This window comes from Chelonoidis abingdonii, chromosome 8 (genome assembly GCF_003597395.2).
Source record: "Chelonoidis abingdonii isolate Lonesome George chromosome 8, CheloAbing_2.0, whole genome shotgun sequence".
Taxonomy (NCBI): Eukaryota; Metazoa; Chordata; order Testudines; family Testudinidae; genus Chelonoidis; species Chelonoidis abingdonii.
The window spans coordinates 45544035-45568283 of NC_133776.1; the positions used below are offsets into that span (position 1 = coordinate 45544035).

General features: G+C 38.6%; 2 protein-coding genes across 3 annotated transcripts in view; both read left to right on the forward strand.

Moving 5' to 3' along the window:
• The window catches only part of LOC116815952 (glypican-5-like), a 630803-nt gene extending 607958 nt beyond the window's left edge, over nt 1–22845 (forward strand). For both annotated transcript variants that reach the window (XM_075068568.1, XM_075068569.1), the window contains one exon: nt 14082–22845. In XM_075068568.1, coding sequence (XP_074924669.1) covers nt 14082–14284 — 203 coding nt within the window. In that variant the 3' untranslated portion in view covers nt 14285–22845. The remainder of the gene's footprint in view (nt 1–14081) is intronic.
• The window catches only part of GPC1 (glypican 1), a 738496-nt gene that overhangs the window by 232685 nt on the left and 481562 nt on the right, over nt 1–24249 (forward strand). The window lies entirely within an intron of this gene.

A 24249-nucleotide genomic window follows, 5' to 3' on the forward strand; every position in this document is an offset into this window, starting at 1 on the left:
GGGAGTCTCAGACAGCTGCTGTCTAACCCAGAGTGAGGTTTATGGGGGGCTCCTGCTATGAAAAAGGAGGTTTCAGCCAAGTTTAGAACCCATTGATCTAATATCACATGTGCCACAATACCTCAGCACAAGAGGAATGGCCAAATTCAACCCCTAGATGTGCCTGGGTGACTCCAGCCAAAGACATTGGTGCAAACTCCCAGAAGTGAAGTTGGGCCCTTAGAATGCAGCATCTGCTTTGAATGTGAATTCCCTTTCTCTTGTTTGCTGCACAGCCATGTACTGCCTGCAGGTAATTTTCTTACATGCTAATATATTGCAAATGCGCTTCATTTTGTGAGATATTTTATTAGAAAAGTTTACTTTCCATCCTTAGTTCTTTGTCTGCTTTATACTGACGTTGATTTGAATATTCATCCTGTTGAATGAGAAGAGGGTTCATCAGTTTCACAGTATGCTGTTAATACAATAATGTTTCTAAAGCTTTTGGTATTTCTACATGAAACGTGTTCTTCTTGCTATCAGTATTCAGTAGTGTGATGGCTCTAATCAACTTCTCCATCAATAACTGTCAGCTATGATAGAACTGAGGTTCTGGTTGCCAGATAAGCCTATCGGTGTGAAATAGAGGGTATGCATGCTGAATATTTCCAGACTAGAGCATGAGAAAAGGATAATGTAAACTTTCCAGAGCAGAGGAGAAACCAGTCTAATACTATGATGTTTTCTTTTTACTGCTTCTGTTAATATGTCTAAAATGTTTAGTTCAAATAATACCTTGCTATAGTTCCATTCTATTTCACTTCCCACTGAAGGTGAACAGTATCAAAATTCAATGAACAAATAAATGTTTCCTATGAATTTATCTATGGACCAGAATTTTCCCTTGACATTATGACTAACCTCCACTGTCATCTAATGTAACAGGTGCAATAAAAAACTCAGTTAATGTCTGCTTAAATGTGGTTCTGGTGTGTTTATTCTGTAACTGAACACAAATCATGACTCCATCATACCAGAACTTAAAGTCTTTTTTTAATATGATGATTTATTTTCAGCAGCCTCCCTCCCCGCCCCAAAAAAATGCAGGAAACATTTCATTTCCTCATTGCTGTAATCACTAGTGTGGAGGAAACCTGAATTTGGTGAATAGTAGAACATGCTACAAGAATCATGGCATCTGAAATTTGTGGGGTGAGCTGATGGAAGAAATTGATTGAGGTTTGACTCTTTAGTTGTGAGAGAATTTGGTGTACAGTTAAGCCCCAGTCCTGCAAAGCATGTGAGTAGTTACATTTACTTCAGAAGTGTTCACCCACGAAAGCTCACGCTCCAAAACGTCTGTTAGTCTATAAGGTGCCACAGGATTCTCTGCTGCTTTACAGATCCAGACTAACACGGCTACCCCTCTGATAATTTACTTCAGTGACACCACTGAAGTCCTTTAAGATAAGCACAGGGGACTAGATGTAGGTTGGACTTCCTTACTGCTGGTGCAGTATCATAAATACTGTCTGGTTTTAGCAAGATGGGGCTTCATCTGCCTCAGAATTTGCCAAGCTTAATTACAAATGGCATTTATAATTGCAGCTTTGTAAATGCTATTAACTGTTTATAAATGGGCTGAAACACTTCTTGCTATGTAAACTTTCAAGTGAAGCAGGTGCAGTTTCTCTTTAAGCAAATGATTACCTCAATACAAGCTCTTTTTAGTCTGAAGAAAATGAGGAGTGTGTGGGGGAGAGGAATGAGATGACTTTACTTGGTTTTGCACTCCCCCATCCAAAATAAGTTTATAGTTTCCCTGTATTCAGTTTAATTAAGTCTTTGGTTTGACCTTTGCATTGAGCAATAAAAGTTAACTGGGAAAGATGGGGGTAGAATGAGAACACAAACAAAGCACACCCCATGTCAGCCAATTGAGAGTAGTTTCTTTAACCAGAATGAATGAGATCATCAGGATGAATGCAACAGCCAAAGCATTTTCAATTATTACTAATATTTTTCTTTCTTCAGTCTGTTTATGTTTTTTTTAATTACAGCTTTTAGCTGTGGCATGACATTTAGCAGATGCCTTCAGTGCTTGGTGCTGTGATCGCATCCACCCCCTAGACTGGCAGGAATACCTAACCTTTGAAGTTGAGAGCACGCATTTGTCTTTAGCCATAAAGGCAAATCTGGCATTCCTTGCATCCCCCATCTCCAATTAACTTTAATGGGAGTCTTGAGCGTGCAAAGCATGCAGGATCAGAGTCACTCTTAGACTTTTGTAGGTTACTAGTGAAGTATGTACAGAATTTTTAGGTATAATTAATGAATGGTACCATACAGTGAGGCTGTCACAGAGCTTTTTAATGGCTTCTTCATTAGAAGAAAACTTACAACAAAAGATAAGCAGATATACTAGGAACATCCTGTTTTACAGATACTTCCATATTATGTACCAGAATACAGTATCAGCTGTGCTTCAGACACTTGGGGTACTTGGCAAGCTAATTAAGCCTAAACATGAAACCATGATAAATGCATCTCTGCTACTGCAATAAAAACAGATGTTTCAAGGAAATGTAAAACATGCTTGGCATGTTTTGAACACATGCTTTCAGCTTGTCTGCATTCGAATAGGTCCTATATTAATACACCCAATATTATGAAATCTTTTGTTGTGGATGACTGACTGATTACAGAACTACCACTGATACACCCAGGTTGGATGTTTTAGACAATTTCTTCCCAAGGAAAGGAATGAAAATTGGCCTATCTTGACATTTTTATCATTGTGCAGGCTGAGGCAGATATCTGTGTGGGTTTACTTTTTAGCTCTTGGAACTAATAGAATTTTATTGTGTCTCATGAAAATCATGCCTGGTTTACTGTAGCAGCTGTATATCAAAAGCAAAACAAATAGAGGAACGGCTTCCTTACTACCGTATGGCTCAGTCAATGGGATACTGAATATGTTGCTTGCACATATACAGTACTGATTGCTGGGAGTGGTGGAAGGAGGCTGCCATTACAGTTTAAGTATGACTTGTGTGTGCCAGACGTCTCAGCTTGTCCTACAGTTATCCCACACTCTTGCCTTTCTCTCATACATGTTATTTTTATTACAGCAGTGCCTAGAAGCTCCTGCCAACTTTGGTTCCCCGAGATGCTAGGCACAGTCCCTGCCCTGAAGAGCTTACATTCAAAGTTCACAAAGGGTGGGGAGAAGGAAGAAATAGTATCTCCATTGTACCCACAATAAGTGATTTGCCCACAGGAACACAGGAAGTCTGTTACAGAATAAGGATTAAACTCAGGTATTCTGAGCCCCCGTCCAATCCTGTACTTACAAGTTCATCCTTCCTCCCATCTAGTTTTTCTAGATCTTGTCCCTCACTTGAGGTCCCAAATGGACTAGATTCATAAATTCCAAGGCCAGAAGGGACCACTGTGATCATCTAGTCTGAGCTCCTGTACAACACATGGCATAGAACACCCCTCAAATAATTCTTAGAGCAGATCTTTTAGAAAAAACATCCAATCTTAATTTAAAAATTGTCAGTGATGGAGAATCTGCCATGACTTTTGTTAAATTGTTCCAATGGTTAATAACCCTTTGTTAAAAATTTACACCTTATTTCCAGTCTGAATTTGCTTAGCTTCAGCGTCCAGCTGTTAGATCATATTATACTTCTCTCTGCTGGATTAAAGAGCCCCTTGTCTAATATCTTTCCCCCACGTGGATACTTACAGACTGTGATCAAGTCATCCCTTAACTTTCTCTTCGTTAAGCTAAATAGATTGAGTTCCATGAGTCTATTGCTCTAAGGCATGTTTTCTAATCTTTAACGATTTTCCTGGCTGTTCTCTGAACCCTCTCCAGTTTATCGCTCTCCTTCTTGAATTGTGGGCATCAGAACTGGTCATGGTATTCCAGCCATGGTCACACCAGTGCCAGCTATAGAGGTCAGCTAGCCCTCACAAACTTGTCTCCCAAGGTATCTTCCTCTCTCTGACCTAAACCCATTGAGATAACTATTTAAATGAGTAAACTGAGGCTAGTTGACTGTCATCAATACAGTTCTGTGTAGTCAGGGACTTCACACATCAAACTTCGCAGAATGGAAAGGAAAGTATCCTCAGAAACTTGTTATGAAGTTTTCATTTGTGCATCTACTATGTATTGTATTAACTCCAGAGGGCTTCCTTAAGATTTCTATAGCTCCTCATTCACTGCTACCTCAAGTTGCGCTCCTACAAGGAGCTTTGTGTGGAAACAGCTTATCAGGTACACATTTCTCAAATTCATATGAAGAATTTGGTAGACTAAGAATATTACATAAATTCGGAGGCCAAAAAGGTATTACTATTTATCTAATTCAGAGGTTGTTTTGGCTCCAAAGCTTGTGTACTAAACTTACCTCTTACTGCTTCAATGAACATCCCATTATCTACCCCGTCCTTTTTTTCTGCAGAAAGAGTTACACTGAAAAACCCAACATTTTTGGAATTTCATTATGAATTCTCCAGTCTTGATTAGGAGGTTTTTTGACAGTTGGAGAGTTCTCAAATTCCCCTCTAAGAGGTATAATCTTTCATTTCTCCCATTTGTCTGCTGCAGCTACATTTGAAAATAATTAGTATTGGTCATGATGTCAGGATAATACATCATTTGGAGATTGTTGGTGCGGTTGAATAATTATGCATTTTAGGGATATTACATTGTTTTGAGATTTCAGGGCTCCTTCCTTGGGATATGTAAAAGTAATTTCAGCTTGTGCTCCCAGAGGTGATAAAAAGCTAATTATAATACTGCAGCACCTACTGTAATTTAAGAGCCTGTTCCAGCAGGTTGCACCTTGCTTTAATTCTCTCACTAAGACAGAATAAAACTCACCAAGTGACTGAGCACCAACATCAAGAGTGACAGCAGGTACTGTACCTCACTTGAAACATATGATAATTCACTCATGACCAAGGCACAAATTGTCCAATATATTCACTGACATCTTTTGTCTTTTCAAAGTACAGCACTTGCAGGAAAGCCTGGGGAGACCCTGACAGGTTTGACTTTGTACAGTTCATGAGGGGGGGAACCAAACCCAGGAAAGGTCACAGATTTCAGCACAATGAAAGTTCTCCCCAAAAGCTCACACTCCTTAAGGTGTTTGGGAACTGACTCAAGCTCCCTATTTTGTTTCATCCTAGCCTAGAGTTGTAGTGGTAGTAGCTGGTCCCCCCAGCTCTCCTCACAACGCATGAAGCCCATATAATTATGAGTAGACTGGCAAATAGCTCTGCGTTTCGTTTTATTCAAAACAAACTCTGTGACTCTCTTCAAAGCAAACCCCACAGGGGTTGTACATTTGTCTAGCGTAATGATCCCGGGCCTCAAATGTGCACACACTCCACAGCTGTCAGCTGATCACACGCAGGCTGCGTGTGGAATACTACTCATGAGTCCATGGCTCACTTCCCGTTCCACAAACATCACTGTTTTACCTCTTGCACTAAAGTAGAAACAGTTGCCTGTCAGTAACATTCTCCTCATAGTGCAGCCACCAGATGGTAAGACTAAGAAGAGATGGACTTGTCAATATCCAGTTCAAATGTTCATCTGAAGCTTATCCAAGTGCCCCATACTTTGAGAAGATTGCCCGTCTTACCTCTTATCTTTGCGGTCCTGCTTCATTGACAGCAGCATCACTAGCAGTCAAAGGGGACTTGGCAGTCTCTCCTTTGCCTCAGTGAAAGCATTATTTTGTCAAGGATTGAGGGAAGCTCAGCAAGTACAGCAGTTTCTGTGAGGGGAGGCACCATAGCACACTAAATGTTTTGTAATGTCAGAGAAAGGTTTGAGCTCAGCTCACTCCAACAGAAGGGCAAAAACTAATAGTTCTCATTTGAATTAAATTTGCTTGCCCATCCCTCAGAGCATCAATAAAAAACCCTAACACACACTTAAGCAGGACTTCCTGGTTGTGTTCAGTAGAGGGCAGTAGCATTTGTACACTCTAGTAAAGAATTTGATGAACTTGAATTGGCCGTGTCAGGGCCATGACCAGGGCAACACTACAGAATAATTACATGAAAGCTATGGAGACACAATACAAGGCCTCACGTGTTCAACTTCCCCTAGCATGCTGGCTAGCCTCTCCAAAGGAATGTATTGATTGGTGTGAGTATTTATGAAACTCTCAGTCCCATCTGAGAGGCAGTTACATTACTGTATAGCAATCTGTGGTTAGATCTCTGAGGTGAAGATAACACTAAATGCTCTAAACATCAATGTCAAGTAATTTTCATTAAGTGTTTTGTTTGTGTTGTATAGAGGCAACTTTAACAGCTGCTAACCAGGATGCAAGATCAGTTAAATGGTGGCCCAGATCTTCTGGTGTAGATGAGCTGTACTCAGTGCAAAATGGGGGGATTTTGAGCCATCTTTACTGATCAGGGATGGGTCTAGTCATCAACAGAAGTCAGAGCAGCCTCAAGGTTGCTGTAATTGACATTCAACTGCCCCTGGCCCCACAAAGCTGTTCCAGCAACTAGGGGTCGCTGGGATATATGGATATCCCAGACATATCCTTTACACAGGGGATGGCATACGAGCCACTATGGTGGCTATATGCCACCACATATTAATATCACGGGCAGAGGGAATCCTCCACTTCCGATTTAAACTGGCTTTATGGCTGTTTTGTGTCTCCTGAGAGCAGAGCAGGGTCCAGGATCTGGCCCATCATGGTTGTGTGTTACTGTTTTACCACAATAAACCCTAAACATATTGACTCCACTTTGAATTCTATTTTCCACACTTTCTTAGCCACCCCAGTGATTTTGAATGTACCACCTTTGCTTGCTGTAGGCAGCAGCTAAGACCTCAGAATGAGGTTTAGGCTCTGTTGTTAGAATGGTCAGTTTCTAAAAGAAAAGCAGGCCATAGACTGTCTTCAGGATCTACCTCAAGTAAATTCAGAGAAACAGCTAGGAAGAGCATCTGCAATAGTGTCATCTGGTGACTTCCCATAATGTTATACCCCCTGCTTACATAAGAAAAAAAAATCTTGTCAAGTTCACTGGTGATTAGTACTAACAAAAGACTTGAATTTATTCTCTGCCAAATATTTCATAACTTAATGTTTGAATATTCATAACAAATCAATGTTTCAGTTTCTCAGGCAATTTTACAACACAGTCAGCATAATAAATATAATGACTGTCCCGTCTTAGGGTTTCTCTGAGGATCTGGCAACAAATTACTAGGTTTGATCATCAGCACGGTTAGAAAATTGGCATCTGATCTGGAAATAGAGCTTTGCAATTAATCAGAATCACCCGACTGTGACTTGAGCAAAGGTCTGTGGTTACATCTGAACATTCCTGCACTATTCGTCTCTACCTTGGTTAGTGTAATTAGGCTTTGACAGTGCCAGGTTCTCACTGATCATCCCGAATCTGTATGCACACCACTCTGTTTCCTGGGAAAGAGGTGAGACTTTAACATTCCTGTTGTAATATCTGGACTTATTTTACCTGCAAGCTTTTCTTGAGCTGTAGTTCGCCTGATGAGTTAGCTTTAACTGCTGATTTATGAAAGACAAAATGAAAGGTAAACAATAACTCAGTGGTAGCTGAGTACTGTCACCTGTTAGTGTATTTCTGTTCTCCAGCATGAAACAGTAGGGGTCTACCCCACTGCACTTAGCTTTCTACAAACAGGTGTTTCACAACCTGTTCTCTTTTTCAGTTGCCCATGGGGTTGCACATAGTGCAGAGTAGGTGTTATGTGAAGGAAAACATAGTTGTGTGCTAATTGTTGAAATTCTTGTGAACAAATCATGAACTTTTCTTTTTGTACCTACCCAAGGAAATCATAGGGCTTGTCTTCACTGCATAGATAATTTGAGTCACAGCCACACACAAAAACCCTTGGGTGTATAAGCTAGAGCTCATGTGAGCACAACTGGTTGGCTGCTAACATGAGCACTCTGCAGTGGGGATGCAGGCTGTGTCCTCTGAGTGCTACTAGTCCTCCAATGCCTTCCCACAATTCCCTTCATATGTCCAGAAAGGACAGACAAGTTCTCTCACAATTCACTGGGAAAGAAATCCTAGAGTAGCTCAATTTACTACAAGTCTTAGTGCTTCTTATGAGTGAGTGCAGTGTCAGTGTGAACACAGCAGCTTAAGTGTCATTTCAGAGTGTGACTGCTCTCACTCATGTGAGGCTAAATTGAGAGGAGTAACTTGAGTGTAGATAACTTGAGTAAGTTCTGCAGTGAAGACATAGCCATATATTCTTGGCATGTGTCTTCCTTGCAAATGGTCTTTCAAATCTATTATACCCAATAGTTCGATCAGATATAGACATGACAGATTCTGGAAAGGCTATCTTTCTTAAAGGCACAGTTAGGAACATGAATGTACATCCATCTATTGTTTATTATTTTATTTTAAACTTTTGAATGAAGTCTTTATTTGGATTGTATCTAACAACTGGTTATGTTTCAAAGTAGGAATTTAACATCCTTTGTACTATGTCAGTTGTCAACCTTAAGCCATGAGAGAATTCTCTGATTAAAGTGTGGTGTGATTGGATACAACGTTTGGAGGGGAAGGGGGATGAAGAGATACCAAATATTGCTGGAAACTGCTACAGTTTAAAAAGGAATAATTAGATTTTATTTGGAATTCTTCAGATGCAAGTATATGTAGAAGACATAAATTGAAAAAATTATATAATGCATCCCTTCAGTAAAATTAATTCAGTGAGCTTTGGCAAAAAGGGAAAGAATCTGTAAATAGCTAACATGGATTGAGCTTTTATATTGTATTATCAATAAACATTTGAAAAAGTAGAAACAAATACACTTGCATACCTTAAACATTTACAATGTGCAGGGCAGCTGAGCTGGCTGAATGCTGGGAAATTGTTCACGAGTATTTTCACAAGATCAGAACTGGAATTTGATATGACCATGCTCAAACTTTCTTCCACCTTTCCAGCAACTCTTGTAGAATCATTTATTGTTTGTACAAATGTTTGTGGAGGAGCTCTTCTTTGTGTAAACACAGGAATGCATGCCCACTCACTCATCCATCCCCCTAAAATGTGTATACAAATAAACATATATTCCCTAGAATCCTATATTCACATTCAAACACTTAGTCAAAGTGTAAGGTGATCACCCAGCAATACTTCTTGTATTGACATGGTATGTTTGGGAGGAAGAAGGTAAGAGTGTTTTAAAACTCCTGGCTTTTTCCAAGAAAATGAATAAATACAACTTTAAATTAGAGGGAAGACAGACACTCAGAGTCTCTCCACTCTTGGCTTTTTGGCCCTCTTTCACCACAAAATGCTTTTCATAAACATCCAACCCTGGCTTGCTCAGTTCCTGGTCCTATGACTGCACAATCCTCCTCCGCTATAAATTAATTCTTCCTCCAGTTCTCCCATCTTCCTAGCCCAGCGGCACTACTTTCCCACCCTCAGATCTCACACCACCTATCTCTAGCCGAGTAACATCTTGCTGATGTCAAAGTGATAGCCAAAGTTCAGCCATGATCTCCCATCTCCTCCTCTTCCCCTTCTATCACTTGCAATTTCCTCTGCCATATAACCACCATCACCACCAAGTTTTCTCACTTGCTTCCCTTCCAGCTCCTCCTTTTGTCTTGTTCTTTAAATTTATTCATTCTCTTTTGGCTATGACACTGAAACTATTCTTGCCGACATCTCCAATGACGTTTTCCTAGCCATATTTTGGGGCCACTACTCCATTCTCATCCTCCTTGATTTGTCTGCTGTGCTTCATGCTCTCATTCTGAAAATCTTGTTCTCCACTGTCCTTTTTTATTCTTTCATTATCTGTCCTGGCAGGTCTTCCCCTGAATGAGGACTCACCGTGGACAGCACACAAATAACCCATGGGCTCAACTTTGTTCATAAAATAATATGAATTGAGTGACAAATAAGTAAAAAATTCATGATGTGTTCAGATAACTTACCAACAGAAAAAGGGCATATCTGGCTATCAAATGAGGTTATTCACAACAAATAATTCTTAAAAGAAAGTAACACACTGAAATTCACCATGCTATGCTAGTGCTGCTTTCAAAGCATTTAATCCTCTGAAGATCACCTCATGAGAGCTGGGACTACTGAAATCCTCCTGTTCATGTGTAGTGGCCACTTTTTAAAATTTTGCCTTAGACAACATTAGTTCAGCATTATTTGTATTGTGGTTGTACCTGGAGCCCCCGTCATGGACTAAGGCCACATTGTGCTAGGTGCTGTATGAACAAAGAACACAAAGATGGTCCTGCTCCAAAGAGCTTACAAACTACATTTCCTAATGCTGCATTTCACAGGTAATCCCTATATTAAATACAGTGAAGTTACTAAAAAATATAATTAATTAATTAACTGAAATGTAATAAATAAAACATAATATAATATCAAGATCCAGTGTTGCCAGTTCTCTCAATTTTATCACAAGTCTCCTGTTATCTGGAGTCTTCTTAAAGCCCGAGTTCCTGGAGCCATGTGATTACCTGAGACTTGCAGCTTTCAGGTTTTTTTGTCATGGCTGTGGAGAAAAACTTTAAAGCATGAACCCTAAAGTCTCATAAAACAGAAGAATAATGTAAAAAGAATCCAAAGTTTATTTTTTAAAAGAAATATTATGACTTCTGGGGGCTTGACTCTTGGTTTTTGAAGGTTTGGGGTTGGCAGCACTAGGACTGGGGGTTTTTTTAGCCAGTGGTAACACTGACACATGTTTAGTACAACCACTATTCTTTCCCGTGTCAATGCTAAACTGAACATAACCAGACCCAATCCTGAGATGATGAACGAAAGAGAGACATGAGTAAGCAAACACCAAAACCAAAACACATGGGCAAGCAATGGGCATGCCCATCAAAGTGCAATAAAATGTTAAATATTTATCAGAGTTAAGTTTGTAGAATAAAAAGTAAATACATGTTTGAAAAAGAATTTAAACCATGGTAGGTCCCTTTTAAAACCGTACATCTTAAAATACCAATTTTGCACAGTTAAACCCCAAATCAGAAATGTATCAGAGAATGCCCTTTGCTATAAAGGCAAGAGAGAGAATTAAAATGTTAGTCCTTCCCCTGTAAATGTTAAAGGCAGAATTTTCTAATGTATTATTTAGCGCTTGTTATGTAGTGCATTAAGCAGTCACTGCTGAGACAAAGGCTTTTAAAAACCAACAGCCTCCCTGATAGCATTAAATCGTACCTTAGATTTTTGGTTAAGTCAATATAAAAAAAAATGAATTAATAGAGTTCAGCCTGCCTGATTTATAGAGGCCAATCAAGTTACAATGCTAGGCATGGCCAAGTGAACGAGGGGAATAGATTTACCTGAGTGAGGTCTTAATTTAATCAGCTGGCCCAAGAGAGCTGAAGTCAGCAGGCGGGGATGATATAAACCACAGTAGAGAAACAGAAGTAGAGCTGCCTTTACCACAGTTGAAAAGGAGAATGGCAGTGATGAAAGGGGAAGCTAAGCGCTGTCAGAACACACCTATTTTAGTGATTTATTCTTAATTTACTTTAATGACCCTCTGAAGGTTGTCTGTTTTTCGTTGTGTTCTGAGAATACTGATACTTTCTAAATGTTTACCACATTTTCCCCCCTCCTTCTATGAACTCTGCCACAAAGTTATTATTGAAGAGAAACTATAGCTACTGTATATGCTCTGTAGTGGAACTGTGAATTCAGCTGGAGGGGCTAATCTGTTTCCACTGCGTATCTGCCACCATCCCTTCCCTTCGTTCAACCTTTGTTCAGTTCTAGACATTATTAGTTCCTCCCAGATTAATGCTGATATTATGAGACAGATGAAGGAATGCTTTGCGTTTATTTTACAGTTTAGACTGGTGAAAGAACAATATGTATTTTCCAATACAATCGCTCATTTTTATTATGAAGTGAGTTTACTGACAGTTGTTGAAAACTACTGACTTGCAGACAAGAATCTCAGTTTGCATTTACATTTCTGGAATCTGTTCCAAGAATTTGCTTCTATAATTTGGAGTTATCTTAAAATAGAGCTGTTGCTTAATCTGTATTACAAATCTATGCATTTGTTCTCTGTGCAAATATACATTGCATTCATTGTTTTCACAAAGTATGGACATGAACAATGGCTGCTAATTAATAAGCCGTTTTGGTTTTTGCTAGACATTTAGGTGTTTTCAAATGAACTGCACTCAGTATTGGATGAAATGGCAATTTTTCTAACAGTGGTAATAAAAAAACTCAAGGACAGTAGGATTTCAGTACTGCACAGAAGTAGATGTCTTTATTTACTTGGACTTTCCAAAACTACCATCATTAGTCATCTCATTGTTTTAAAAGTCCACATTTTGTGTAGGAATCCACTAAGGAAATCATTTTTAACAAGTTCCATGCAAGAAGAAAATGGTTTCATATTGACTTCATTTGCACTTACCCTTAGAGATGCTGGGTCAGATTCAGCCTGGGTTTCCACCAGCCAACATCGATGAATTGGATGTATTATGCCTCATGCTCCACTTGTGCAGGAACATCCACACGTGTTAATGTGCACCCATTACAAATTAAGACTTCCACATGATCTAATACTTATTAATCCAAGTACATCCATCTCCACATGGAGAGGCCAGGCAGCAAACATACTCCGAAGCATGTCTGAATAATCCAAATGGAAATAAATAGGACAGCATGCAAGCGGCACAGTAGCGCTAATAAGAGTGAAATATCAAAAAACACGCCCTAAGGCAAGATCTGCAGGAAGAAACAGAACCACAGACTGTCACAAAGTAACTTCAGGAATGAAAAGGAATTAATGGGTTTGGGTTCTAATAGGAAATTTGTATGGAGAAAAATAACAGTGCTAAATTGTTAATACTTCAACCTTTAAAAAAATGAAACTGATTAATGGCCAGGAAAAGTAATTAAACAAATGGGAACTGACCCTGCTAAACAAGATATTTGCTTCAATATGGGAATATTTGTAGATGTATCTGATTGGTTTGAGGGAGAAAGATATTTCAAGTTTACCTTCTGACTCGTTTTTCTCAATGAGCCTGATTATGCACTCATGATGAAGAGCAAAGGGACATCCCTTTACTGTCTGTGTCATCTACCCCTTCAGTGAGGAGATGCATCAGGGAGAAAGCAACTTATGTCAGGCTGCTACATCCATACCCAATTCACATGGGCAGAAAGGTTGGGGAATAGTAGAGCCTTGGCTCCACCTAATACCACACTGGTCAACACAGCTATATCAGTGTGTCAAAGGACACACATTGCATTAGGTAAAGGGATGGTGCTGGGTACATTCCCAGGTCCTAGAGAGCAAGGGGAAAACAGGAAGCAGAGAGTGAGTGAGTCAGTCTGCTCCCAGGGCAGCCCACCATCACAGTGCCCCATACAAAGCCACATTTGACCTCTAACATTATGATTTAAAGCATGATTGACCTTACATAGTGCCATCAATTGCTAATCCAGTACCACAGGAGAAAAACATCATTGGCCTATGGCTAGATCCCATTGCACTTGACATTGTGAAGTTGGATGAGGGCAGTAGAAGGAAACAAAGTTTTGGAACGTTCCACTAGAAGGTATTATACATTAGAGCTGGTTGTGAAGTGTTTTGTGGCAACAGTCTCGGTTTCAATGAATTTCCACTGAAACACAATTATGTTGGAAATGTGCCTCATTTCCTGCCAGTGAGCCCAGACTCTTGGGGCTTCCAGGCTCCTTGATGTGCAAAGAGGAGGCTGGAAGCCAGGGCTGGAGCAAGGGCTCTCAGGACCTCTCTGCTCTCAGCTCTGCAGCGGGGGACCCCACCTCCAGGGGGAGTTCCCAGGCTGCTCCTGTATTTCAACCAGCTCTGCTATATGTACTTTTAATCTTATTCCCACATGCTCAGATGAGAGCATGTGTGAAACAAGTCAGAATGCTTGTGTCAAAAGGTGTTCTAGTAATAGACATTGTACTGAGCCTCCCCTTAAAATGGGCAAGTGATGACGTGTTCTCTTTTCTTGTTTTTTTTTTGTTTTTTTTCTGTCAGATGTACTCAAAGAAAAGAAGGCCTATTCGGAAGATAGGAATGAACCAAAACCAACTGTGAAAAAGATTGACACCACGGCTACCATAACCACAACCAAGTCATCTTCTAAACACGATCTAGCCGGAAATGCGGGCAATCTAGCCTCCAGTTCCTCATGTTTCATTGTAACAGCACTAGCGATTTTGTGGCACTGTCTGTTGTAGCTCCATTGTATTGCAACAACTGTCCAAGAATTTCTGTCCATTGTCATTTATACCTACAGCCTTACCCAATGGAAAACAAAGTTAAATGGCTCTCTAATATTATATGGTATGTTAGAATGAATGCTTAAAAAAAGGCTGAGATTGGCTGATAGTGATTGTCAGCACTTACACTGTGTCTGAAGAAGGTCCTTGATAATATCTTATCCACTCTAGATATAAAGGGAATGATGACAGGGGATCTGAGTAGTTTAAGTTATTGGGGTAGAAATAATTAACACTAAAATTGTAAACTACTGTATTGGCATTTTTCCCATTTTGCTCACTGAGTAGTCTCACTGGTTGTTTCTGTTTGTTAAATTCTTGCAATAAGTTCAAATGAATGATCATTCTTCTGGTACAATTTAATACAAATGGTATTTCTCTAGTGAATAGCTAATAACCTATGTCTACAGTGGTGAACCATGTCAAGTGAAATACTCTCTACTAGTTTCATAAAGTTTCTAAGTGGCCAAGAAGGTAAGAGCATGTTTGACCCTTTTGTTTTCGCTCTTACTGTTTAGATTTTAGGACACAATATAAAAACACATATGGTATGTTTGTAGTGTGTAAGTATAGTTGACTTTACCATTTAAACAAATTTTTAGAAACACAATGTTTTACCGAGGCATATAGACAATGAGTTTCCCTGCCACACAAAACTTCATTATCATATGCTCAAAGCTTACTGTATGAATGTCTGACAAAGGGAAACATAAGTAAACATTATAATGTTTTAATCAGCTGAATGCAGTTATATATGAAAAAAGCTAATTTCGTTCAAACGTATTTTACCTGTTTCCTGTTGGAGAGGACCTTGTTTCCAGCTGGGTGTCAGAGATATAAAGTGTTTGGATTCCTCATGCCCAAAAAGTGGTCTCCATGAATTGTAGATCTCTATAGTACAATATGTTCCATACACCATGTATTATTTAATTATGTTTACTATTTTAAATTGTGCTATCACAATAGAAGTAAATGTAAAACAATCTGAAATCTAGAATAACATTATCGGTCATTTCTCACTTTGATTTTCTATACTAGACAGTGTCAGAAATCTTCATTTTATTGTGATGAGAATTTTTGATTTAAATCAAGGAAACACTGATGTGTTTGGAAGCTATGATGGAAAGGTACTATGATGTAACTAGATGCGTTGAGAACTAATATGTGTATTTTCTGACAACTGTATTTATAGTGCCATTGAAAATATATACATACGATACGGTATGAGTACAGTGATTAATGATAAATATATGAAGCATTGGGATTGTTAACATATTTTACTTAATTTCATAACCATTTCCACCATTTAATGGCCATTTTCATGCTGCAGGCTATAATAAGATTTAATGTAAAGACATTTGCCTTTAATTTTTTTTGAGGGGAGGGGGAGTAAAACATCTCTTTCAGCGCTTAGATTTATACAAGCACTGACATTGATTCAAGAGACAAACTGTATATCATATCAACCAAGTTCTGGGTGTGACAGTATAGAATAGGAGGGCAGGATGTCATTGTACTTGTGTGTGTTCATGCGGTGTTAGTAAAAATTACTAATTAGCTCTATATTCGCAAAGGAGGAGATTTGACATTTTTGCATTTGATCTTTAAAAATGTGTAAGTTCATAACTGTATAAGCAAAAGCTTACACATGTGGAAACTGAGAGTGGTCACGTCAAGCAGAGTCGCATTCCAATTCTTTTAATGCTGGACAAACAATCTGGCACCACCAAGACAAAAAGGAATAAGATGCTTAGAGCATTATCATGAAACATTCAGTGTTAGAATTCTGACTTTTCAACATGTTAATGAGTTAATACCATTAAGTAGTGACTTCACATTGTATTAATGAGAATGAATCTTGCAAACATAGTATGAAAGTTGCTGTCATACAATTTTTCAGAGTTCACTGATACAGTAAATGAACAGCACCAGCCTATGCAGGCATACAGTAAAATTGCCATTTATGCACATTTTTACAGCCCTTGAGTCCTTTCAGAAAAGTGTACATTCACATGGGCAGTTATGCAAGTTCTTCCTTTTGTACCTTGAAGTGATTTCCTAATTCTTTACAGTTTCACAGGACCAGATGAGATACCTGCCTTTAGACAGCTGTATCCGTGATTAGGCACCTAAATATGAGCAATGGGTACCCAAATGCTGATTTAGACACCTAGGGTAAAATCCTCAGCTGGCGTTAATCAGCAAAGCTCCATTGAAGTCATTCACAGATGTACACCGGAAGAGGATCTGGCTGTTAAGTCAGTATTTTCATAGTTGAGAACCTAAAAATCAATATTTAGGTGAGTATATCAGCACTTGAATATCTCAAATGTGTATTTAGGTGCCAAAATATGGATCTGGGTCTCGTGTTTTGAAATTGTCTCTCCAGATGTGCAACTTCTAGTTTGTGAGAGAGTTTGAACATCCACAGCATACTCGAGTCTGCTTTTTGAGAATCGTGCTGTAAGAGTCATTCTGCTGGTGGATCAGACTACAGAGATCCATCTATCCTAGTACCATATACCCAGGAGTGGCCAGGACCAGTACATCAGAGGAAGGTGCAAGAAACCCTGCAGTAGGCAGTTATGAAATACCCTGCCCAGAGAGAAATTTTCTTCCTAATCTCCATTAGCTGGAGGTTGGTGTAGACCCTGAATCATAGTCTTGCTAAACTGAAAGATTAAATATTTTAATCTTTATTTTGATTTATAAATTTCCACGTGTCTAGTACAAGACAATAGTTAATCCAGCCCCTTTCAAACTAACCAGGCTAAAATAACACTCCACAAACTGTAGGGAGAAAAATTCATCAACTCACTTCACTGGATTCAACCCATATTTTAATAAATACAGATGGTACAGGGAAGGAAAGGGAGAAAAAGTTACTATGGAGAGCTCAACATCAATACTTTTTACATTAACATAACTAGAACATCTCCTACTGAATTTAACACTTAAAAGAGAGTAAGGGTCAAACCAGCATGTAACATGTTCATAGTGTACGTCAGAAATGTGCTGCAGCTTTACAGACATAATAGGATATTGTATCTAACACATTTCGAAGCATTTTTCTTCACAGGTGAGTTGGAGCTGAATAGAGGAATATTCTTCATTAGGTATCAAATTCACATCCAAATAAGGCAAAAACAGGTAACCATATCCAACAAAGGGAGTGCAGTATATCTTTTCAGATGAAAAATGAGATGTAAACACAGTTTTGCCAAGCAATTATAAATTTTATTTAGCCAGTGCTCTTTTATGTTTGTTGTTTTGATATAATCTATTTTTGCAATATGCAATGTTGGTGAATGCAAAGACTGGGACGTTAAGAACTTGCTCATTTGTGGGTTAAAATGAGTCTGCTGAGGGTTTTGTTTGTTTTGTTGGAGTTTTTTTCCATAGTGATGTGTAATTCTTAATATAAAGAGCGAAATTGTCTGATGTGCTGTCGCCACTTTGCACTGCACCACTAATCTATCCTGGGCCAGAACATAAAGGTTATGCTCCTGTTAGGGAGGATCATCCCTGCATAAGGGAGATGCTCCTGACAGCATTGAGCCAGCAGAGAGAAAAGTGGGTGTGGTTGTTGGAGGAAATGGTGTGTGGCTGAGATGCCTTGCTGATCCGCAGCTGTGTTTTCAACCTCCCTAGGGCTACTGAAGCTTTGCTGAAGTGAGAGCAGCCTGCAGGTACAGGGAGAGGGGCCCTGCGAACAGTTGCAGCAGGATTTGCAGATTGCAAAGGTACTATTAAGGCAGCTTTATGCTCATATGCCATTACTTGCACACTGTGCAACTTAACCAAACCTCAGCATCTGGCCCATAATTTCTAGCCTACATATTGCAACAGTGAGACGTATTTTCAAGTGCACATGCTATTGTGTCATTGCATAGAGAAATTTAGGACTCTGGCTCAGTAATGAATCTTTAGAGGTACAAATAGTATCTGTCTGAGCTCTATAAGGGCTGCACAGCAATAATTATCTACTGCCACATTTATTTCAGAAGATCTGTGTATGGGGATTGGGTGAGATTTCCGTCTCTCTCCATGTGCTCCATCTGGTCTGTCGTTAACCCAAGTCCATTTTCCCCATGTGTATAGAGCCTTATTTTAACTGTTACAAGCATTATAACGCTGGCTTAGCAAGCCATCCTTATGTAGCACAGCACATGCTTAAATTTAAGTAGGTGCCATTCATATCAGTGGAATTTAAGCATGTGTTTAAGTGTGGTAACTGAATAGGAATGGACAGCAATAAGCAAAGCTCCAAGTTTGGCTGAAATTGGCTGAATTGCACATAACTAATATGTGGGTGAAATTTCAACCATCAGAGAACCCCCGTAAGGCCTCTGCACTGTTCAAATAGCACCCAAGCTGTTCATAAGCCTTTGCTCATCCTCTCTGCACAGAGACAGATTTCACTCTGAATAGGAAATACCATGTGCAGTATAATATATTTGCCATCATCTCTCACAGTATCATTGTTGAATTTTCATATAACCTAGGAATAGTATATGCTCAAGTCATATAGTGTCTACTGCAACACTGTGCTGTTACAGTTACTGCTTTTAGTGGCACAGGGCATGTCTGTCAATGAGCCGTGAAAATGGATCAAAATTTGGCTTTTTTAGCTGTGACATGCTCCCATCAAAAAGAGAAACAAAAAAAACCCCACACCTGCCGCAGTGATAATGTTAGATTAGCTATTCCATCTCCACAAAAGTCCAGAATTCTTCCCAATCATGCATTCTCCAGCATTTTGTCCTGTCAATTTCTAATGATTAAATTTTAATTTGCATTAAATATTAAAACACTAAAAAAGTAAAAACAAATATTGCCCAAGATAGAAAGTGAGTACACTTAAAATTAATTCTGGTTATAGAGATTATAGATTTCAGAATGGTTTCCTGGACTTCAAATGGGGAACACTGCTATACTCACTAATATCTCTAGAACTGGACCAAATTTTTTAAATGCACCGAGAGTATATCACAACATAATGTGTATGTGAGAATCTAATTCATTGGACTCAGAAAGAAGTATAGAAATAATGGGTGCATTAGATTTCTTACTTACGAAAGCTAATATTTCTTACTTCTGATCAAAGTGTACCCCCTTTTTTGGATTTTAGGGCAGGTATTCACATCCATCTTGTTCAAATGTCTTTTGAAAGACAGCCTTACTGCAATGCTGCTACAGTTCTGAGAGGAGACTCCAGGACACAGCTAATCAGCCACATTTTCGTGCTGCACTTTTGTGACTGAGATTAGTATCAAGTCCTTACAATGGCACACTATTGAACATTTTGGGCTTTATTAACATATTAGAATGGCTGTTACTCTACAACAGTGTGATTTTCATTTATATATGGATATACAGTAACTGAAATCTATTGGTGCTTTTTATGCAATACAGAAAGTACTTCATTAGATAGCAGGTATCAACTGCTAATGTTCTCATATTTGTGCAAAATACATTAGTACTGCCTTGCACAAGTTCTACAGTTTGTACTTTATCATTATAGTTAATCTTTAGTAAATTGGCCAATACTTTGTAATTATAATATTAGCATCTAATTTAACAGCATCTTTAAAAAATCATTTGTTGCATAATATAAGCAATTAACATTTATTCACTTTGTCTGTAACAGGGGGATATATAATTTATCCATGATGGCCTTTCTGTGCACCTAATTAGTACCTGGTTGAATTATTCTACAAGCTATGGACATTTAATTTGACCAGTAATGTACTGCTAGTTTTATAAATTCCTTGCAAATATACACTTGTATAATTACTTTTCAGCTAAGTAGAAAACAATGTTTTCATATATCTTCTGGGTTTACAAGGTAGGCTTTTAGGCTGCAATAGCAAGAATAGGTACTGACATTTTTCATGCACTTTAAAAATGGAATTAGTCAGATACCTCTTTTCCATACTTCATTACAGTATATCAGATTTATAGCCTGCTTTATTCTGTAATGAAAACGAAAGCAGTGAGACATCAAGAACATATCTCCTAATGAAATTCTGTATCTGCATATTCGTATGTTAGGAATTTCTGCTGATCAGAAACTATATCAAAAGTGTTGCAATACTGGAGTGTCAAGGATATGATGTTAAATTTGTGGAAATTGGATCAGACTGATTAAGTGATATAAGTAAGTTTTTAGCTAGCTACATTTTCTATTTAAATGTGCAGTAAATTGAGCAAGATCACTTGGTCTTTCGAGAAAGGAGATTTGAGATAAACTTTCCAGCAAGAATGCCAACATCAGACATTTGATTTACTTATTTCATAAATGTTGTGGTAGCAGAGGTTCTGAGGCTTTTCCATGTGGTTGTGAGGCCGACTGTTAGGAAGGGGCCAGATCCCCTCCACTGGCTTCAGTGGAGCTAAGCCAGTTTACACTGGCACAGGATCTGGCCCAAGAACATAAAATCCTTCCCAAAGAGCAGAATCTTATTTCAGGCACAATTCTGATATTATATTATGGAAATTCAGAGTAACTCCATTGACTACAAATCTCGCAGTTCTCAGGTTTTATACTGCCACCCATCACTAGAGTATCTCAGCACCTTCCCCATAAAATCAATAGCAATAGCCCCATGGGGATACTTAGAAAAATTAATCTGAATTATCTAACAGTGTGAATTTAAAATGAATTCAATCTTCTTACATTAAATTCCTGTTTAGAACCTAAACCAAATTAAGGCCACTTTATTTCTGAACGAGAGTACCCACACAGGGGTTTAATGCAGTTTAACTAATCCACTTTAAATTCACACCTTTAGTTAATTCAGATTAACTTTCCAGAGTCCTTTTGTAGACAAGTCCATAGAATCTCTGATATTTCTCCCTTTGGGGGTTAAAACTCAGCTTGGGATAGGAGAAGTAGAGTATTCATATTGTGACCCTCACTCATGGTGGAAAAGTTCTCTCAAAGAAGATTTTGCAGCATTTCCTAAAGACAGTCAGACTGGATCTGCTTGATCTCCTCTGGAAGATTGTTCCATAGCCAGATCTACTCAACAAAGAATATTGTGTCCCCAGCGTTCATATACTTCATTCTGGACTTTGTGACCTGCATTGTCCCATAGGAGCATGGTTGTCATAGATCAAAATCTGGTCTTTGATGTAGCTGGGCCTTGCTCTATTATTGCTTTGAAAAGTCGGACCAAGGTCTCACGTGCTCAGAGCAGTCTAAATCATGGAGATGGTGGGTATCCACATTCTGTACCAGTTGGAGCTTGCGTATCTTCACATTCAACTTCAGATACAAGGAGTTACAGTTATCCAGCCTGGTTACAGTAATCCAGCCCTGAGGTAACAAATGCATGGATCGCTGTGGCCAGCTCCTCATCTGGCAGGAAAAGACAAATTTTCCTAGCAAGCTGGAGGTGAAAAAAAGGCATTTTTGGAAAGTGATACTACCTGGTCCTCCAAGTTTAGTGAGGAGTGAAACAAGACCCAGGGCGTGCACTACTTCGACCTGGATTCCACTGGCTACAATGATTTACACTGGTACAACCTGAAGTCAGAATCTGGCCTGAGAGAACACTGTGCATTTTGGGAAGGGTTTCATTTTAATATGAAACTGAGTAGAATTCTGCCCACTTGACAGGAAAGGGAGTGACCATACATGGGCTATTTTCTATTTTTGAAAAGAGCGATGAGACAGCTCATGCCCTATGGATGATGAAACATATATGGGCAAAACACTTAGACAAGTTTCATAAACAGTACCCAAGAGAAGCAGTAATAAGACTTTTCTTGTTCTCTAATTGGAAAATTAAAAACATTCATTTGACTGGAGCTTTTCTAATTCCATGTTAGCAATGAAGAATGGATGGAACATGTTCCACTGCTTTCCAAATGTTTACTGGAAAAGGCTGATATAGCAGCAATACTATATAAAACATTTATTGTACCTCTTTATTATATGGGACAATACTAGAATAAAAAATAGAAACCAGTATACTAAACCTGCAATATACAACCATTTATTGTATTTACTGTACTTTAATATATCAAAACTAATATAGTATGAATGTTTACAATACATCAGGAGTAGAAGTTACAATAAAAAATCCTGCTTTGTTATTTAGGCCTTTAAAAAATTAACTTATGATCTCTTGGTCTTCTTTAGTTCACCTTCCTTTATGGAAACTAATAGGACATTTACGTTTTTATTTTACATTAATTGTATTGTGTGTATTTTAAACTCCAAAGTACATTGTTTTGGCCCTAAGCTATATTCAATCCCTAGTAACTATTCATATCAGCCGAGCATTTGTTTTATTTTCAAAATTTTTACTTGTATTTGATTGAATTAACTCATCAACTTTCTTCAGGTTGTTTTCAGTACTGAACCTGAAAAAGAGTTTTTAAAAAGCAGCCCAGAATCATTGGCTTAATAATAATTAGCAAGGATACTTTGAGAAATTGTAATAAATGGTGTGATTTGTAAAGGATGGTGAACTGTGAATGGTAATAAAAATACATAATCCACAACAGGATCTTGTGTCCTCTATTTGAATTGTTTGTAACTTTTTTCTGGATATTTTTCATCATCTTTATTGTAAGTTACAGAACTGATAAAATCTAAAATAAAAAGATTTTTAACCTCTTTATATTGTACTTTGAATGACAGATACAGAACTTTAGGATTGCTGAGAAAGCCTGTTGGGTCACACTTAGTGCACCTGTGCACAGAGATGTACAGGTGTCCATCTGCTATTCTGGGATTCTTTAACATAACACAAAACTGGCAGCAACCTCTCAGGAAAACTCCAGTAAATCTCTACCCCTAATGCAACCAATAGACAAGACTCCATAAACAGTCACCCCCACCATGTCCCAACCACTTCATTCACCTCAGCAAAAAGACAGGCCTTGGTATATCTGTGCCCTTTGCCAAATACTGAATTCAGGTTTATGAAATGTAGTCCTATCCTATCTTACTATCAGCCAGTGTATGTCCAGCGATAGAAACATCCCACTTTTGTCACCAGTAGGCACTATGGTGCTATCTTTCTGCCTTGGAAAGTGAAACCAATCCTAGATTTTTCCCATCAGGTGGCTGACTATTATTAATCTATCTCAGTCATTGCTTAGCCACAGAAGAGATGACAAAGGCGGACACCTCCATTTTGGAACACAGTTTTAAATTCTTTTAAAGAGTATCTTTTTTACCTCTAAGTCAGAACAGTCTCCTTCTTCTGTTAAAGTAGCTAGCTAGACATCATATCTGTTTATTTACCTTTATTTTAATATCTCCATGCTTCCTCTTGTCGTAATTCTTAAACAGGTTGTATAGCAGAACAGACCAATGAGCCACAACACACTTTTGAGCCTAGTTCTCCAGTTACTGTATATAAATGACTCCTCATCCTCCTATCAGTCCAAGTCTTTTTGTTCTTATTCAGATTATTTTCCCAGTCTAAGGTGCTTTGTGTGGTGCCTTTGAAAGCATTCCTTGCCTTCATGCATACTTGGTTAAAAATGCTTCCCATTCCAGGTCCTGCGTTATAGGTAAAAGCCTCAGCTTCACAGTCCACACAACATGGTCTCTGCTAAGCTGAAGGTTTTTGACCCACATTCCCAGGCAATAGCAGCTTCTCCTCTTCTGAGGAAAGAAGCTTGCTTGCTCTTTGAAGCACTGGTTTGTAAAAGGCCTTTTAGTTTGAAAGCTCTCACATTCATCCTCCAGTTAAGCAGGTGTCTACATCTGTGGAACTGCCTCATTCTGAAGTCCAGACTCACTTCACTTCAAAGACTTTTTTCCTGATTACATTAAAAATATGTTTCTTTTTACATTTCAAAATAGAAACGTTATTCTAAAAGCCTGATTCTCTTCTAATTCGATAGTCATTTCCCCAAAAAATATATAACCCGCCTCCAAATGTGATCAGAAGGCTAAT